The sequence below is a fragment of the Drosophila kikkawai genome, chromosome X (assembly GCF_030179895.1).
Source record: "Drosophila kikkawai strain 14028-0561.14 chromosome X, DkikHiC1v2, whole genome shotgun sequence".
NCBI classification, from domain to species: domain Eukaryota; kingdom Metazoa; phylum Arthropoda; class Insecta; order Diptera; family Drosophilidae; genus Drosophila; species Drosophila kikkawai.
This window is the reverse complement of record NC_091733.1, coordinates 23,371,341-23,382,398: the sequence shown is the minus strand read 5'-3', so window position 1 is coordinate 23,382,398 and position 11,058 is coordinate 23,371,341. Positions and strand designations below refer to the sequence as shown.

At 34.8% G+C, this 11,058-nt stretch overlaps 1 protein-coding gene across 1 annotated transcript in view; it reads left to right on the top strand.

Annotated features, from left to right (window-relative positions):
- Positions 1-7,257: 7,257 nt before the first annotated feature.
- Lim1 (LIM homeobox 1) overlaps positions 7,258-11,058 on the top strand; it is a 57,318-nt gene continuing 53,517 nt past the window's right edge. The window contains exon 1 of the mRNA XM_017167174.3: positions 7,258-8,217. Within this exon, the coding sequence (XP_017022663.1) occupies positions 8,175-8,217 (43 nt within the window). The 5' untranslated portion in view covers positions 7,258-8,174. The remainder of the gene's footprint in view (positions 8,218-11,058) is intronic.

The following is an 11,058-nucleotide window of genomic DNA, read 5'->3' as shown; positions in this document are numbered from 1 at the left end:
AAACATTTCTTTATAATTTAAATTCTATGTTTTCTGAGCAGCCTTTCCCAAAACTAAAACCATAAATTCCAGCCAGATCAGATGTGAAGGCATCTCCAAGATACATGTACATATATGTGACTAAAAATCTCATTGCAAACCACAATTCATATTTCTACTCTTCACATTCGGTGAAGTCCTAAGCCAGAAAGACCACAAAAATTCCTAGACAAATTTACAGCTCCACAGGACTACGACACACACACACACACACACACACACGTTCACAGTTTAAATTAACAAAGCAGCCAACAGATGCAAAGATATAAAGATACACACACCAGATACTTTCGCTGTGAAACGAGTATTTCCAAATTTGTGGTCGTGGGTTAGGAATGTAAATGATACGAAAGATGCGAAAGATACTAAGGACTTGTACACATATCTGAAATTAGCAAGCGGGAGATCTGAGGCAGGGCAAGATGAAGTTTTTAGGAAATTTATAGCAAAAAGAAAATTAAATTTGTAATATTTTAAGTTAGAGAATACCGTAACTTGAATTAAAATATATTAAATATATTTTGGATTTTGATTACTATTATTTAAATAGTTTTTTAAAAAATTTTAAAATATAGCTTTATCAATTTTCTTAAGGTTTAAAAAAAATAAATAAATAAAACACAATTTTAATAGCATTTTTTTTAAATTATACATTTTATTATATTATTTATAGAAAATATATAGCTTTATCCAATATCTTTCGATTTAAAAAATGTAATAAATAAAATAAAATTGTATTCAAAGAATTTTAATTATTTTATTTATAAACTCATGCACTTTTCGTTCTTTAAAATAATATTTTCTTTTATATAATTTTTCTTTTAATAAATATTTCTTAAAATAAATTATTATATTTATTCCAAATAAATAAATAAATAGAGAAAATTATTTTGAAAGCATTTTAATTTATTTAATAATCAATTTATGCACTTTTCTATCTTTAAAATTATATTTTAGTTGCATTAAATAATAATATAATAAACTATATAAGCTTTTCCTTTAATAAATATTTCTTAGAATAAATTATTATATTTTTTCTATATATATTTTGATTCCGACATTGCCTCAAAAGCTAAAACCAACACATCAAATAGTTTTTTCTTTTTTCTGGCGACCAAAAGTAATCTTAGTTTTGCACAGCCTTAAACAGTTGTCATATTTTTGCGGTTTGCATGGCTAAAATGGAGGAATACACAAAAACCAAATCAAAAACAAACAGAGAAAATTTCATATTCAATTTTGGGGGAGGTGGGTGGAGGGCTGGGAAATCAGTTGTTGTTCACATGCATGTCACAAGGAAGCGAAGAGAAAAACTTGAAACTTGTCTGACATTACGTGAAGTTGACAACATGTCAAAAAACGAGAAAAGATACCCCCCCTCCCAAAAGAAACCCAGGGGGGGGGGAGGGGCCACAGAAACGAGAAAAAAACTACAAGAACTTGGCAAAAACCAAGTGACAACATTCATGTTGCCAACGCAAACAAACAGAAGAAAATGCAAAAAATACAAAAAAATGAGAATTCAGCAAAAAAATACTCAAGTACAAAAAGAAAAGGGTGCAGAAATTGGAAAGTGGGGGTGGAAAATTGCAAGTCTAGAGGAGAATACATTTTTCCTTTTGTCAAATGGGAAATTTCATAATATTTGAATACAAAAAAAAATGTATAAGAAAATGCAAAAAAAAAAAAAAATGGGTAACAAGAAAAACTTAGACAAAGTTATTGTACAAAAAAAAAGCTACTTTAGTTTTAGATCAGTTTCGTGGTTAAAGGGGGCTTATTTAAACCCACATCTTAGGATCTTAAGAAATCAAATCAACCCCTTAAAAAAATTAATAAAAATAATTTTCAACCAAACTTTGGGGAATGAAAAGTTGGAAAAAAGCCAGAAGACATGGCGCCCACTCTGCTCCTTTTCTAAAAACAAAAATTAGAAAGGAAAATCTTAGAGTAAATAAATAATTAAAAAATATATAGGTAAATAAATACAACAATTTAACATCTAATTAAATTTAATTTAATTTAATTAAACTGTTAAAAACAATTTTAAATCGAAAAAAACATCAAATTAATTTGAATTTAATATTTGTAAAACTTTGCTTTATTTTGTATATTTTAATTAAGCTTAAAAACTCAAAAACTATTTATAATTTTAACACTATTGAGATTTTTTGTGAGTTTCCCTTCTAATGTAACTACCCTAAGCTGCTACCCTATGTTTTTCTTGAGGGAAAAAGTATTTTTCCGCAACAAACAAGCCAAAAGTGACACAGTACAGCAGATTTTGCCTTGTTCGTGTTGCTGTTTCTGGTTTTTCTGTGGCCTTTTTGTTACTTTTATTTATTTATGCATTGTTTCCTTTATTTCTTTTTTTTTTGTTAATTTTTTCTTTATTTTTTTTGAACACACGCACACTCAGCCACAATAAATGCATCGAGGCGGGGCAGCCAACGACCGCCCACATAAAAGGGGGAGCTTTGCTTTGAGCTTGAGTCTTTACCTTTTGAAATTTTCTGGAAAAAAAGGAAAATTATTTTGAATTTTAAAGAAAGTTTTATAAATATATTTATTATTATAATAATAATAATTAATAATAAAGATCAGACTTCAAGGAAAAGGTAAATTTTGTATTGGCTTCAGGGTATATCACAGTCGAGCATACTTTCCTACACTTACCTGATCCCCCCTCCCTCGTAGTCCTTCTCCTGGGCTTCCTTGTGACATGGCGACGTCCGTTTGCTGTTTGTTCAGTTTGTGACTGGTTGCATTCACGGGGGAGGATTACAGGGCGGTGGGTGGACTTAGGGGGCGTGGCGGGACAAGCACTTGACTCCCAAAGAAATGCAAAAAGAAAAGAAAACGGTAGCCGCAACAACCTTTGTTGTCAGGAAAATTTGGTTTTCCGTTGGCTTAAACTTTGATTTTATATAAATTATAATAATATGGAAAAATAAATAATAATAAAATAATAAAATTATAAATATAAACAATATATAATATATTTTTTAACTAGTTTGTTAGATACTTTTTTAAAAATAACTAATTTCCTAACTACTAAACTTTGACATTTCTTTAAATTATATCAAAGTCATTATTTTTTTTACTTAAATTGTAAATATTATTATTAAATACACCATTATATTATTATTATTATTTTCTTACATTTTATTCCCATTTTCAACAAAAATTTCCACACCGCCTGCCAAAAAGTTTACGGCGCGTCGCGAACTTCGTCGCGCTTCCTTTGCTTCCTTTTTATTGTTGATTTTGTTGTGGCCATCGACCTGCCAGCCAGCCGCCCCCCTTAAAAACGCCCCCTTTTACGTGGGTGGCACTGGGTGGGCGTGGCAGTAAGCTGCGCCTTATCACGGAATGGCCAACATTTTCTTACCGCTACTTGTTTGTTTTACGTCGGTCTTTCGATTTTTTTTCTATTTCTTTTGTAGTTCCCTTAGTTAAGGTATTTTAATTTTTAACAGAAACTTGGCTAGTGGTTAAAAATATTCTTAAAAAATATATTTTAGCAAGTAAATAGTAGATAAGTGCTATTACATAGTTACTTACCCTAAAATAAGCTTCATTTTTTTTTAAATCAAGAAAAAAGTGCCCTTATATTAAGAAAAAAATTGTGCTGAAGCTAAGAACATCTTTTTAAAGGTAAAAAATATTTAATTTAATTTATAAAAGTCTTTCAGTTAGAGTTTTAGCTTCTAACTAATTTTTAACCCAAAAATATAAAATATTTTCTTAATAAAATGTTTGCAGAGTATTCAAAAGACTTCTTTTATGAATATTCCCTTTTTCTACTTGTTTTTCGGTGCTACGGTGATTTTTTGATAACTGACATTTGTTAGCGTTTACCAAGCAGTGGGGTGAAAGAGGCGAGAATGAGGAGGAAACCAGAGCAGGTACAGGAGCCAAAAGGTAAAGGTAACGGTAAAGATAAAGATAAGGTAAAAGTCAAAGTTTAAAGCGCCAAATGAGATGACAGATTAGGAATCAGGAAAGTGGATACCACAACTAGCTTTAATATTTTGTTCCAGACTTTATATAATTTTTATAAGTTTTATTTATTATTATCTTGTTTTTTTTTTTATTTAAAATTGATTGTTGTTTATTTATACTAAATACTAGACTTTTAAACTCTATTTTCTTTCTTTTATTTTATTTAAAAAACACAAATTTTGCAGTAAAGTTTTCTTTATTAAAAAAAACATAATAAAATTTTTCTGTGACCTCAAAGTTAAAAATTAAAAGCTAAAAAACGAGCGCTTTCGTGTGTAAACAAAAACAAAAACTTGGCTCAAATGTTTGCCAACGTTTTATCCATCTCTCCTCTCGCTCACTTCCATCTTCCTTTTCTTCCTGAATTTGGAGCAGCAAATTTTCAAGGCCGTCAAAGATCAACCGATTTCGATAACTTTTCGATAGTCCCAGAAAAGTGGGAGGCAGTGGGAACAGCACCCACATATACAAAGAGAAAGGGAGAGAGCTGGAAAGAAAAGCACTTCGCAGCTTAACACCCTAATGTGAAATATTTTTTTGGTCTCCCCTCGCTGTCACCCAAAACGGGACACTTTAACCCCCCCGACTGTTCCCTTATTTTCGTCGAACATCTTCTTCTTCATCGTATTGAAGTGTGACAGGGAGAGCGAGTGTGGGAGTGGGTGGCGAGGAACTCGCAAAAGCGCCACTCACAGTCGGTCCCACTCGCTCCCAGCTCACGCCTCTCTGCCGCTCTGTCGCGTTTAGTTGTTTCCCCCTCCTCTTTCTTTGTCTTTTTTTTTTTTTGTATTTTTGCCTTCGCTTTTATTGCGCTTGATCTTTGGCTTATTACCATGTCGCATTTTTTCGCCTTCTTTTTTTTGGCATAAGAATTGCAACGCAAGCAGAATACGAAATGTTTAGAAATATTTTTTTGATTTAGTTATTGAGCTTTTTAAATTTCCAAATGTATAATTTAATATTTTTATATAAATATTAAATGTACTTTTTTAATAATAATTAATAATTGGTATTTTATTTTAAAGAATTTCTATACAACATTTAATTGATATTTACATTTAATTATTTTATTTTTGCTTAGTTTCGCTTTAAGATTTTGTATTATTTTTAGCTTAAAGTTAACATTTTCTTACAAATATTTACAAACGTATTACTATTTTTACAAAAGTTTTTTGTTTTGTATTTTTTTGGTTACATTTTTGCCCGCCTTCTTTTTTTGTTGTGGTTATGTTGCTTCTTCGCCTTCTTTATTTTTGTTGGTGTCTCGAATGCGTTAAAACGCCAAAGGGTCGTCCTCCTCTCACCAACTCTTCGTTCTGCCACCCGCTCCACACGTCAACCACCTCGTGCCTCTTGCTCTCTCTGTCGCTCTGCTGACGACAAGTGACAAACACAAGTTGAAGAAGGCGAAGAAGAAGAAGAAACAGCAGCAGCAGTTGAACAAAAAACAGAGGAAAAAAAGAGAGAAAACTTTTTTGCGACCAACAGTTGACAGTCGAAAAGCATTTGACATTTTACCTTGGCACACACACAGACACGCATACTGCCACACGGCACACTCGAAACGCAACACTCACAGGCACACAGACCGAGTGTGAAAGAGACAAAACGCGGGCAAATGTCACTTTGAAAAATGCCATTGGCTCTGCGAGCGAAAGAGAGAGCATGAGCAGGCGTTGGAGCAAGCGAGTGAGGGCGAGCTTGCGAGCGAGAGCGAAACTTTTGCGCATCTCTCGATGAAGCGAAAAGCAAAAGCAAAGCAACAAAAAAACCAGTTGCTTAGCAACGCCCCCTCTAACCGCAAAATTACGATGCCCGCTCTCACGCGAATATAGCAACAGCAACAACACAGGCGGAGAGAGAGCAACAACCATATGGAGACTTGATAAAACAACACCAACAATAATGTGCAAAATGGGAGTACAAAAACAAAACGCAAGCAACAACACACGAAAATATATCAACACCACCCACAAAAACAGTGCATATGACAAGATCAAAAAACATTACAAATATACAAAATCAAAATACAGGAAAATTTAATATATGTAACAAGCTTATATACATTGGCAGTTTGCAGTAAGATCGAATTGGAAATCTTTTGCTGATTTTCTAGGCTCTCATATAAACAAACCGACCGATCATATAGCGACTACAGGATATAATGGCCCGATTTTGACTGTTTTTTAAATATCTACTGAAAATGGTTCAGAAAAACTACACCTAATGTATGCAGATTTTCATATTCTTTTCCCATGCATTTTCCAATTGTTCCTATTGCAGCTTATAATAATAATTCTACACCTATGTACATATACATATTAAAAATAATAATAATAATAAATTATCATTTTTATTATTTCGGATTATTTCTTTTTTCTATAGTTCTAGTCATTAATAATAATATTATGAACATTTTTAAGTATTATAATTGGGTATGGATTCTATTCAGCAATATCTGTTTATATTAAAGTAAGCTAAATAAATAAAGAAGATTTAAAACTTAAAAAATATTAAAATAAAGGAACTATTATTATTAAACGAAAAGCACTGTAATTTTTTAGAATAAAAATATATAAATAATTTTCATTAAAAAGGCCTCTTTTTGAATTAGACTTTATATTTTAAATATTTAACTATATATAATTATAAAATAAACAAAACACTGCAATTTTATACAGTACTAAACGATTAAAACTGTTTTATTTTAAATTTATATTAAGCAATTAAAAATATTGCTTATTATCTCCGCGCATTTTTTTGACTTTTTATTTTTTAATCTAAACAATATTTTTTTAGCCAAATAGGGTCCCTATTTTTTGAACTGCAACATGATAACAGAAACAACAATTGGCAAGAGAGTGAGACAACAGCAACAACAACAATACCGAATGAAGAGCAGTTCAAGAAGCAGCAACAACAACTACAAGACCGAGAGAGCAGCCAGCGACTCCATTGCAGCGCCGCCAGCAGCGCAGTCGGCGCCGCAGCAGCAGCAGCCAACGAGCGGCACAGTCGCTACATCTCGCTCTAGCAACCAGCGCATCAAAGGCGAACAGCAGCGCCGATTAGCGGCACTCGTACGAGTGGCGGCAGCTATCTCACTCGCCCATTCGCCGCGCCATTCGTCGCCGCTTCGGGTCGGCGTTCGTGTGTGCGTTCGGCTTTTTAATCGTGCCGTCCGCTTTGCCGTCGCCGTTTGGCGTTTTCCGTTTTCAGTTTTTGTTTGACGTTCGCGAAGCGCTGCAAACGCACGCAAAACGGGAATACAAACGCTCCGCCACGCTAACGCCAATGTCGATTTAGCGTTTACCGTTAGGTCAGCTGATTCCGCCGCGCAAAGAATAGCCGCAGATCACCAGCAACCTGGAAAATACGAAATTCAATTTTTTTGCAAGTGATTCGAAGCAACAGCAGCAACAGCACAAGAATACGAATAAGAAGCATTCAAAGCAAGCAACAAAACAAAGGAAATTTGAAAAAGTGAAGTGATTGGAATAAGGAGTAAATTACAAGAAGAGAAGCATAATATACACAACGACTAAATGCTACAAATCGCAAAATAACGGCGTTTCGCGCTTTGTTTTTGTTTTTACTGAAATTGCCGCCGGCACACACGTGGTGCTATCTCGCTTTCCTCGCCCCCTCCGCTCCGAAACCGCTCCACTCGCTCTCTGTTGATGCGCGCTTACCGTTAAGTGTGCAAGTGCGGATCCCCGCGTTCTCTCTCTTCCTTCGCTGTCTCCTCTTCTCGCTCTCACACACTCCCACGCGCTCGTGCCCCTACCACGCACACACCTACACATTACTGAGGCTCAGACACACGCACACAGACCCCATAACATACGCACCGTTATTTTTGGAGACTTAACCCACTGACGGCCCTTCAAAAAAAAGAAAGAAAAAGGAAGAAGCCGAAAAAAGGTCGCAAAGGCGCCCAAAACTTAACCCCCCTGACAAAAAAGCGTAAAAGAACTCCATATATAATATCCCCCGGCATCAAAATATTCGACAACAAAATTCTCACCGAGGCCTCGAAAGCGCCCCTGAGGGCCGTCGCACTGGCGTCATTTCTGGGCGACGGGTTCGCCGCCCTCGGTAGCCGCGCCCCCCCGCCCAAGGACCATCTGATGGCGTTTGGGGCGGTACTGCACACCAGCCAGCACAATATCGGTAAGTGATCGCCATATCATTGGGGTTAAAAGAGGGGATCTAGGCACTATGGATTTGGAGGGGACGAGGGTATTTTCTGGTTAAAACTTTAGATCTTTCTAAAAAATGTATGCTTATATCCTTATGGAAAAGGTTTTAAGAAAATAGGGTGATGATTTCTATAAAGTCCAATTCCAATCATGGAAAGTAGTCTTGTTAGGTTTGAGAAGTATAGTGTGTTTAAAGAGGTTTTATATAGGGCAGAAAACTGATATTTTATTAAAATTCATTTAAAGAAGTCCAGTATGATCCTTTGGAATCCTGTAAACAAACTTTAAATACATATATTTAAAGTTAGAAAATTAGATTGACTACATTTGTGAAAATATATTATTCCGACGGGATTTTCCGCTTAACTCTTGTGTGCATATAAAACACAACCCCATTTCACGGGTGCTTAAAACTTTAAGGATCTGGAATAAATGTGATCCTGCAATGATGATCCTTCCGCTAAGGGTTATTGACATTGCCTTGGCTCTGCCATCAATGGGTTAAGATGGCCAGGAAGGATTTTAATGGCGACGGCTGAAGAGGGAAACAAAGTTTTTGCACTTTTGAACTTGTTTCCTCATTTTTTTTTCAAAAGGGATCGCAGGACTAGGGAGGGAGGAAGGAGGGGTCTAAGGTCCCTTCTCTGTTGCTCTCTCTCTCTTTTTGTCTTTCTATTTCTCAGTAGCCTTCTGTGTTCCTTGGTCGCCTGCCGTCTCGCTTCCGCATGCCCATTTTGTGTGTGCTTTTGAAGTTCTTGTTCTTTTGTTTTTGTTTCTGTTTTGATTTTTTGCTCGGTTTATTTTTTGTATTTTTTGCATTTTGGTTTTTTTTTTTTGTATTTTACGAAAAAGTTTTGCGCAGTTGTCAAAGTTTTTTTCAGCTTGTTCCTGGCGCTGCTGCCCTTCGTCTTGTTCTTCGTTTTCTATAGTTACTGGTTGTTGTTTTTTGGCTTTTTGTTACATTTCATTTGCTCTCCTGTCAAATTTTCACTTTTGCTGACTGTTTAATGTCAGAAAAAAAGTAATATAAAAAAATAGTTGCAAATAGTAAGGCTACGGGCAAAAAGTTGCTAGTTTTCAAAGCATATGTTGAGCAAAAGGGTTGAAAAACCGTCTATATTTAATATATTTTGAAATCATTTAAACATGGTGTTAAAATCCAAGATATTTTATTCAAAAGTATACATATCTATTGAAAATATTTAAAAATAAGACTTTTACATTTATTTTAACTTTTTCAAGTCCCGATTTTTAATTCGAAAGAAAATATTTCAAAATATATTTAATGAAGGCTCAAAAATGTTTCTCTATATTAGCCAAAAAAATAACTCTTAATATTTTAAATATAATATACAACGTGTTAGCTACTAGTTTTTCCTGTGAACTTGGAGAAATCGAAGTTGGTGAAGTAAAACTTGGAAATGCAACTGAAAATCCGCCAGTAAAACTTGTTGACATTGGACATGCAGCGGGGGAAACACCTTCCTCCCTCATAAATTTGTTTTACAGAACTATTTTTTTTTCTTCTTTTTTCGGAGGCTCCGGAGGCTATTCAAGTCAAAAGCTGTCGACGTTTTACTAGAAAATTGATGTTCAGGAAGCCATAGACTCCCGTACGGTAGAGCTCTTTACAACTGCAGACGGATGACAAGTCGAGTCATAAAGCTGCCAAGTTTACTTCTTCCTGCTTCTACCGTTCCTGAGCGTGTTTTCTTTTAGATTTTAGTTCTACCCATTAATTAATGAAGGGGTTTAAAGTGGATATGAGTAGAGTAAAGTACAACAAAATTTAGAAGAAGATCCTTGAAATTGTGATGAATATAGTGGTAGAAATGGTAGAAAGAAAGTAAAAGAAAGATAGTACTTAGTTTTGAATTACATTTTAAAGATATTTTTCAATGGAAATATATGTTTATATTGATTTACTTTGAATCTACAAAATGTATCTAAAAGATTAAAGATTGAAGATTGATTGATGAAAGAAACAGCTGTTTATAACAAGAGTCCTGCTACCCTATTGACAGATCTTCCTTCTTAATTTAAATAATAATCCAATATTTTTAAAGTAATATTTTAACAGGAAAAATTTAAATTTATATTTTAAAGAACAATAAAATATAAATTTACATTTTTCCTGTTAAAATATTTCCGAATTTAGACGCTTTTCCTGTGTTGCAAGTGAAATGCTAACAGTTTTCAAAGGGTAATTCCAAGTCTTTGCACTCTCGCTAACATTTTCCCTGGACAGACAGCCTCTGCTCATTTTTCTTCGTATATATCTGGCTGGATGCATCTTTTCAATTTTTATTTTGCTGCCAGCGAAGCACGGCAGCAGCAGTAACTGCAACAGCAGCAACTGCAGCCGCAGCAGCAGCCGCAGCAGCAACAAAAGCTCATACTGGCAACGCCTTCAACAAAAGTTCGCGCTGCCGTTCATCAACATTTATGACTGGCCACAAAGGAAGATCATTACGATCCCGAAGATTAGGATGGATCGCGCGACGGACCTCTCTACTGCAACAATATTTCCGTGGAAGCTTTTGTCCGCGCCTCCGAGAAATGTGATTTTTTCTAGCCATATTTTTTCCCCTCTATTTTTTGTTGTTGTATTTTTTTAGCAAAGGCATTTTTCTTTTCGAGTTTTTTTTACGACGCCAGCGAGCTCGGAGTCAGACTTAAAACTGCAACTTCAACTTGTCCATCAACGGGGTCTATGGATCCTTTGCTTGATTTATGGAGCAAGAAGCGTAGACACGGCAGCTGCTGCCGCATTTAGCAAACTGGCAGGCAAAGGGGTTAAGGTCTAGTTCTA